Below are 9,172 nucleotides of genomic sequence, written 5' to 3' on the forward strand. Positions count from 1 at the left end.
AAAAAAGACTATTTAAATGAGCAGATTTCGCCATCGCGGTGACTGAGTAAATATTATGTACGATTTTAATGAGTACTATCGATATTATTTTTATAATAAATATAAATGTCATTTACCATCAATCGCACAACCAAGATAACATGAGACATTTTGTCCAAATATTTTATCAGTTCCTTATCGCGTGCAAAACAAATAACAAAGCCCGGGGTGAATTAGTAAGAAGGCAGCGGTGGTCCGTTTGAATAAGCAAAGTTCTTTCATTATTGAGGAAATCGTAATCGAACTTATCGCACACAAACTGCAATGGGAAATTTGAAAATTTTCAACCGGAATTCAAATTACGGAAACAAGGCGATATTGCCACTTAATGCAATAAATATTTTAACATGCTTATGAGAAAATAGATATGTAATTTATTGGAAACTAGAATAAAATTTAAAAAGTATGCGTTGTTTTGTTTATAATTGTATTAATAAAATGGAAAAATTAAATTAAGCTTCGGTTGTCATGTTACAACAAAAGGAGAACTTTAATATTTTACCATTTAACAACAATCATCAGATATTGTGGCAACTCGTTTGAAATTGTGTCAGACGACTTGCCACAATCTCTGTCATTGTGTCAGTCAATTTTTTATCGTATTTCGTTCGGAATTTTCAGTAATGCATATTTTTTAATTAATTAAAATAGCCTCTGACATTTGTTTTATGTTTTTACTTATCTAATTTAATTACGTACATAATTATTTTATAAATAGGGATAAAAGGCATGATTAGTGTTTTGAAAACTTATTCTCCAGTGTCATCTAACTGAAAGTATCTTACAACAAAATTAATTTGAGGTTAGACCAAAAACAAATAGAGTGACTGTTTGAGAGTGACATACCCCTGCTGTTGACATTAGAATTTGACATCTTACGGTGTTTTCACGAAATCAAGTCAATAAAAATAAATTATCAAGTTTTTGCACCTGCCGGCGACCGGTGTACTTTTGCTGAGAATAGAAAATCATTTAAAATGGCTGCACGTAGTATTTTAAAAATTGGGAGCTTTGGAGGCAAAGAAACTTGTTTATATATACAAATATATTCGTCTGCAAAACATTTCGGGAAATGGTCAAAGTTGCAAATAAAATGGTATGTGTTTATCAAAATTATTACGTAACCTTGATTTCGAGTTTTTTTAATAATGTTTTTTGTTATTGGTATTATTATTTTACCAAAGCTGATGGTAAAAACATCACAAAGGCAATTATTATAAGATGTATGCCTTTGTAGATCAAGATGTCGTTGTTTTTTAATCTTAATTGATTTTTCCATATGATCGTGGTATCTGTAGGTCAACAAGATACAATATTAAGTAAATAGTTTTGTAAAAGAACAATAGCTTTTAACCAACCTTTTTGTCCATCTATGTAAATTAATGAATAAGTAAATTCAAATTGAATGGGAATGATAAGATTAGTTATAATTTCAATTTAGCCATTGTTTTTTATTTGTGGTACTTAATTTTTTAAAAGGATTACTTCCTACATGCATTTACACTATGGATCTTTATCTGAAATAAATAATTATTACTATTATTTGTAGTAATTGTAGTTTCAGAAGACAACTAAACAATCTTCATTCCCAAAACAACTTACTTTTTATTATTTTCACCTCCAACTGGTACAAGACAATGAAACAAAGAAAATTTTATATTTAAATTTTCTCCCTGGATGACAGTTCAAAGTATGCCGCCTTCATGGCCATAATGGGGACTACAAATGAAGGTTGCACTGTTCAAAATAAGTTGGTATTGTGCAAATTTAAATATAAAAAAATGTGATAAAATCTGAACTGTACATTTCTTTTTAGGTCTAATATTTGTGTAAACACAAGAAATAATTATAGGAAAAAAAAAACATATATATGTAAAATTTTCAGTTAGAAGCAGCTAAACTATTCCAAATACCAGTGTACATCTCTGAGCAGTATCCAAAAGGTTTGGGGGCACACCACAAAAGGCTTAAGCTCCACCATGGCCTTATTTAACAAAGGAACTAACTCTAAATACCATAAGCAAAGCCCATGATTTATACCGGAACCCCCCATGAAGGGCATTTTTAATTATTCACAGCTTGCCATTAACTAATCAGCAAAAGTTAATGATATAGCAATTACTTTTTTTTTAATAAACATTTCTTCAATATAATTCCAGGCACATGTTTGCATTGAACAAACCGTGATAGATTTACTGAATGAGGATATTGCTGTCCATGTGCTGGCTGATGGTGTTTTCTTCAAGATCACTCATGGACCGAGGACTGGCACTACAGGTATGATGTTCTTTTAAAAGAACCAGTGAAAAAATATTTACTTATTTTGAAATTAGTTTCATTTGATAACCTTTTCTTCCGTTATTATCTATTATACCACTTTAACGGCGCCTTCAAACTTTCATATGTAATTGAAGTTAGCATAATAAGCCTATTAAAAGAGCCTTTTGCCGAGCATGTTACACAAAAATAATAGTTTGAAACAATTAAAGTTTTTTTGATAATCTTAATATCACATCTCACATTAGTGAACAGATAGATTCAACATATCCATAGTTTCCTACTCATAAAAATAAACTTCAAACACAATCATCGCCATTCTTAGTAATGTTTTTCCTAACACAGTAACATATTTTCAGCGCATGCAATACATAGTGTTTCATAACGACGTCGGAGAACATTCTGTTCAAACTGATGAGAGACAAACAGCATCCAGCGTTTAAACAAATCTCCAAACTGAATAAAGTGCCCACAGTTGATACTTTGGGTTATGATTTCGTATCGAAACTGTGATAGGAATTGTTTTTAGTTTTCTAATGAGCATATTTTTTTTATTTTTTGTATATTATTAAATTGTAAAAAAGTCTTATTACATTGTATGTAGTTACGTGATATTTTATAAATATGTCTTTTATAAAAAAAGCAATAAACATTTTTATATAGACAGTGACGCAAATTATTTTCTATAAAATTTTAAATAATATAAAAACATTATAAGTAGTAACCTACATAGGTAAATATCTTATACATTATATTTTATTAAATTTAAAATATTCCATAGAAGATATAAATAGATTTAATGCACTTTTATTAGAAGATAACTAAATGCTAGTAATCATAATGTAATACATGATATAAAGCCGCTCACATGACTATAAGATGACTGATCGACAACATCAAAACCATATATGACAATATGGTATTAATACAGCCCATGTAAAAAAAAGTGTGATAAACTTGTTTGCTTTAGTATAAAAAAAACTTCCAAACACATGACAAGAAACCTATATGTATGTTTTCTCTGCACACAACTCAATGACTCTTATTTTTTATTATTTTAGTTTTGTAATAAACTTGTTCAATGTGGTTTATAATTTTAAATTTTGTGACAATATATTTACTGAAACAAATGTTTTTAATTTCAGCGGTTGCAAAATATCGGATGTTTTGTGGGTACTTCAGAGAATGTGTTGTTCAAGATAATGAAGGACAAAAACCATCCGGCATTCAAACAGATATCTCGAATGAATATTGTCCCTACACCTGATGAATTTGGTGCTAGCAGCCTAAAGAGTCAGTCGCTTTAAGTTTGCGCAGAAAAGACCTAGCATAATAAATAGGTGCTATTCATTTGATTACTCTTGTGGGAGCACTGATTATTGGAAAACAATATCGATGGTTAAAAGGCTAATTGAATTAGCGAAGTTTTTTTTTAGAAAAAATTTAACTAGGTAAAAAAAACATAGAAAAAACTACTGATTTTAAATAGATATGAAACTTAGTGTCAAAAAAATGCTGCTTTAGTCAATAAGCCTTTGACCCGTCGATATACAGTCTTTGATTATAATGTATATTTTTTGCGTGTAAATATTGAAATCCAACATAAAAGGAATAAGGGTACTGTTAAAGATTCTATATTTCTTTAAAATGAAGTAGTGAAAAATACTGTTCATGTTTTCTAAAAACATACCATCATCTTTACGTGTAAATATATTTAATGGGAATAAAATTAATTATAGATAAAGAATGCAATATGTTTTTTTTTTTCATTTCAACAATGACCACTTGAGCTGCTCCTTCCGATTGTAGAACCTGAAAACACATAAACTAACTTATAGTAGATTAAAATACTCACTTTAATTTAATTAATTCACAGCATGTTCTTAATAAACCAACATGTGAATTTTAAATTATAAATGTATTTAATAAAAAGAAGACCATATATAACACATGTCAATATTTCTATATTGCAATTTAAATTATATGAAAATTATTGGAGAATTGTTAGCTTTTGAATTTTAGCTCAAAAGGCATAGAATATATGCAAAAGAACGGTGTACGAATAAAGTCCAGAAGCCACAATTCCTTATGTAGCCTATCACTACTAATTTTAACAGTGAGATCGATATGAATAAACCTATTCCTATCAAGAAATATAATAGTATTAATTAGCATTCCAGACTGGCTGAGCTCTTATGTCCAAGAACAGTAGAAATATAGGGATCCTCGTAAAGGAAAATAGCTGATGTGAAACACCGACGCTCTACAAACTCTGCAGTTGCTAAACATTGTTAAGTAGGCTTCAAATATTATCTTCGTTTAGGCAAGCCACCAACTCTTTCCAAAAAACACCGATTCCTACCTAGGATGTTTCACGAGGCTATTGAAATTAAAAAACGTCAAAATTTCAATTGATATGATGATTGAAAGCTTGCACAATCCTGAGGTCATGTTCCACATTTCATTAAAAGACCGGCTGTCAGACTTCAAGACACTGTATGCTCATTCTGCATAGATAGGAAGGACCGTCAACAGCTAATTATTTTAATAAAATGCGTGATCCGCCAACAAAAATTGCAGAATATATATATGGGCCAATATTTCAAGACTTTTTTGTCACCTATTCCTTGTATCTTCCAGATCTCTTTTTTTTTCGAAAATATTTAATGTACACAAAGAAAGTCTACCATTTTATTCAATGCATAGATAAAATTTTACTAGTCTAAGATTTCCCACTACAGCTTGTATAAAGTGCTTTGAAACTTAAACAAAATCTTGTATACTAATAGAGTGCTTATAGGTAAGTTGCCTGAACTCATTTGCAGCAGAAAAGAATATGTACATTTACAAATTAAAGTAACCCGTGAACTTCATAGTCAATATAAAATTATGCAGTAACAATTTTTTATACGCATCACAACAAAACAGTCAAAATCATAATTAAAAAGAATCCTTATGAAATAATAACATATATTAGAATAATAATTTGGCCACATATAAAAAGGACGTTATATTTATTTAATAAGCAATTTAGATTAACAAAAAAGAATTTCTTTATTGGCGATGTTTCTTTTTAACTAATAAAGAAATCTAATTTAACGCTACACTCCGTTCCTCTGTCACTTTTTTATTTTCTAAAGATTTTTTTTCATTGCTATGAATGACGAGTCGTGTCCGCCGTTTCCCTGATGGTAAGCGATACAACCCCCCATAAACAGCAGAAACACCATCCAACACCTTGAATTACAAAGTATTGTTTGGTATTTCACTGCACTCGCCATCCTGAGCGAGGGATGTTAAATCTCACTATGTCCAGTAGTTACACTGGCTACAATGTCTTCAAGCCGGAACACAACAGTGACTACACGCTGCTGCTTGACGGCAGAAATAGACATTGCGGTGATACCTACCAGGCGGAGTCTCACATATGAGAGGCGTACCATCAGTAACTAAACTGTAACAGTACTGAAATAATATGGTCATTTCGTATCTTACTTTATGCAATTGTTTGTACATATGGAAGATAAGTAAAGTAGATGAATTCAGTGTAAACATATTATAATAGTGTGTGATATTTGCTACATGCTCAAGAAGTAAAGAAAAAAAGCAAATAGAAGGTTGCCAACAACAAAATAAAAAACGATACTACAATGTTAGTATGTGTTTAATAAACTATATGCTTACTACAATAATTATAATGCATACTTGAAGCCATGAAAATAGCAGAATCATAAAAACATGGTTTAAGACCTCAGATCTAACAACACAAAGTCATGGCAAATGGTATGGCAAGATAACTGCAAAATTGTCATATTTTTAAAATAAGAAATTCCCAGCTAATATCTAGAACAAAAATTTTTGAAAATTTAAACAATTCCAAACAAAAAACGTAAGCAAAGCATGGCGTTCAAGCATGAAAATCATAAATTAAATATTATTACAATATTTCCTTTGAAACACCCTTTATAAAGCCATATGAATTTGAACCATAACCTCCTAGATTTAGTAATATTTTCTCAGTAATTTTTGGTATCTAGTTTAGGTCTATTTTTATTCGAATGTCTTTGGTCAATGTTAATAACTACCACCGGTAAATTATCTCTCGTACCTTCCCCGTTTACATATTCATGAGGTTAAGTATCTGAAATTTTTTAATAAAGATAAAATTATTGTTTTAATTAAAATTATAGACATGCAACAAATAATGCGATCGCGAAGTGTATTAGTGATTGTTCTTTTCATAATACTTTAGTTCTATATTTCGGAAATTTATTTTCTCGTTATTCGGCATAAACGCCACTATCGAATAATTTAAAGTGTTATACACAATATAATCATAATATCTTAACTGTGCTTCGAAAATCCATTGACAGATTTTTCAATTTAGTATTTAAATCAATAGTGTTATACTGAACATCATTTTATGATTCTATGATGTGTAAAATAAATCAAAATTTTTACTCAAAACATGCAGTATGTATTTATAGCAAAATAAACATATGAAACAAGCGCCACGTTAGTACAAAAGTGAAGTTAGAAGCAAACCAAAATGGAAAACAAAACGACTTGACATTATATCCATTTATTATCCAAATTAACTACCATACGGCATATATAATACAAAAATAAGATAACACAAACACTCAAAACAAAATCAAAACAAAAAAAAACTTAAAAATATACCAATATATTGGTGTTTCTTTACACGAATAAAAAAACACAAATAAACATAAAGAAAGGGACACCATCAGGCACAAATGACCAACCATAATACTGTTTTTAAAAAAATGCACTAGGTTTTATTGGGAAAGTTTATTGCTTCTAATCATGGAATTATTAATTTCCTACATCCATGCTTAGAATTTATCTAGGATTTACCTGCTGTTACTAAAAATACCTAACCGACGACAATATTTCAAATAAAGTATGGCACCTGACGTAGAAGCTTTACAATCACACAATTCTAATTTCGAATATTTAAAAAAAGTTTGTTTCTAATGATCGTAAAATTTAAACAGTTTTGTTTACTTTTAAAAATCGTTACTTGCCAGAAATATTTTTCAAAATTATTCTTGCATGCCCATGCATACTTCAAATGAAAATATATAATAATTTGTAATATGTATATGAAAGTAAAAAATAATAAATCTCTATACAGATCAGTATCTAAATTGATAATAATTAGTAAATTAGTAAGTATCCAACGTCACAAATCTACTTGACTGTTACTTGAGTAACACTAGCTTGAAATAATTTTAGGATTTTTATCTTTGTAAATCAGAATTATATGCTCAACACTAGCAAGAGAAGTATGTATGGATGCAAAGTTTTTTAGTGAAACTTTGTTCTATTATAAATAGATGGGATAGATAAGTTGATGCCAATCATAAAGTACCCAAGAGAGTAGATTCAAGCTTTAAAAATATCTAGTAACATATTACCAACATTATTTCATCTCACCATCAAACTTTTCTAAAATTACGGAAACTCAATCTTATTTATTTATTTACACTTCCTGGTATTCATCTTTAAATGGTATTTTGTCTATTCCTATTGTACAGATGGATCTTTAATTACTTAAATCACAATACTGCCCGTAGTTATACATTAAACAACATAAGTAATTGACGCAGTGAATATCAGAGTTACAACCCCTGCACTGTTTTTTTTTAAATGAGCACAGCAATGTGACCATACTGCATCTGATGGTAAGTAGAGGGGTCGAATAGCATGTCGACTGACGAGAGATGATTACCCCTCGGCAGTCGACACAATTATGCCGGCCTGTTGAAACCAGATATATACAGGCTGAGCCCGATGCGACACACTTACGTGGGCCACTATGGCGGGTTTTAACACTGTGTACGGTGGTCGCTATCCGGTCGGATATAAAGTACATCTTACCACCAGCTCTACCACTATTTAAAACTACTTCTTGGCCAATAGTCCAGCCATAATAGCCTCAACTCCAATACCCTCATTATTGACATGGTTATCCACAAAAGCACTTTGTTATGAAACAATATGAAATGTAACAGTAGTGTGCTACCAGAAGAATTTATTAAACTGGTCCATTACCTGCGCTACTGTCTGCTCTCCTAGTGGCACGTCCTCTGTGCGCAACGCAGCGCGACTCACGATGGATGTTGGGTCCGAGTCTAGGATCACACTGGAATATGGAAGATTCGTTATTAAGAATTTTACATCGAACTGTTGTTGTCCCGGGTCAGGCTAAAAATAATAGTGACTGGGTTTTTCCATCATTAAAATAACACATCTCAGCTTGAAGTCGGGAAGTTGGCGGTGTGATACCCCCGTGCCTCGGTAAGCACGTTAAGCCGTTGGTCCTGCGCCTGATCTCTCTCTGGTTATGTCAGATTGCTGTCTTACCTGATTATGAGATGAAGGAACAGAGTGCACCTTTATATTGTGCACACACTGGTGCTCTATAATATCTTTCCATTAAGTAGCTGATCTCCGTTGAGATTGGCTGTTGTGGCCGAATATGGTAAGAAGTGATTCTTAAATAATGTATAGACTTTAAAGTGGACCAAGCATATCAAACAAATTTCTATTTTATAGACTTTTCCATTACTGAGAATGATGTTATAGTTTAGACTGTAGTACATGCTATTAAATAAATAATAATATTACATCACAAACTTCGGATTTCGATTTATCTTCTCTAAATATTAAAACATGTTTTGAAATTGAAATCATATGTTTAAAATTGTTATCACTTATGAACATTTTTAGGAAGTGATAACAAAAAAAATAGAAGCCAACCTTGTTTATTATCTGTTACAAGTTACAATACAATGCATCAATACCCTGAATTCAAACCAAATCTATTATA

The 9,172-nt window shown here is 30.8% G+C and overlaps 1 protein-coding gene and 1 long non-coding RNA gene across 2 annotated transcripts; one reads left to right on the forward strand and one right to left on the reverse strand.

The window, feature by feature from the left end:
- The first annotated feature begins 2,188 nt into the window (after positions 1-2,188).
- LOC119192507 (isochorismatase domain-containing protein 2A-like) lies at positions 2,189-3,858 on the forward strand. Its single transcript, XM_037446325.1, has 2 exons — positions 2,189-2,316; positions 3,462-3,858. The coding sequence occupies exons 1-2, from the start codon at positions 2,239-2,241 to the stop codon at positions 3,621-3,623; spliced, it is 240 nt and encodes a 79-aa protein (XP_037302222.1). The 5' UTR covers positions 2,189-2,238; the 3' UTR covers positions 3,624-3,858.
- Positions 3,859-6,129: 2,271 nt separating this feature from the next.
- LOC119192508 lies at positions 6,130-8,517 on the reverse strand. Its single transcript, XR_005113653.1, has 2 exons — positions 8,395-8,517; positions 6,130-6,457 (listed from the first exon to the last, which is right to left on the reverse strand). It is a non-coding gene; the product is annotated as an uncharacterized LOC119192508 (long non-coding RNA).
- Positions 8,518-9,172: the final 655 nt, after the last annotated feature.

This window comes from Manduca sexta, unplaced genomic scaffold (assembly GCF_014839805.1).
Source record: "Manduca sexta isolate Smith_Timp_Sample1 unplaced genomic scaffold, JHU_Msex_v1.0 HiC_scaffold_286, whole genome shotgun sequence".
In the NCBI taxonomy this organism is placed as follows: Eukaryota; Metazoa; Arthropoda; class Insecta; order Lepidoptera; family Sphingidae; genus Manduca; species Manduca sexta.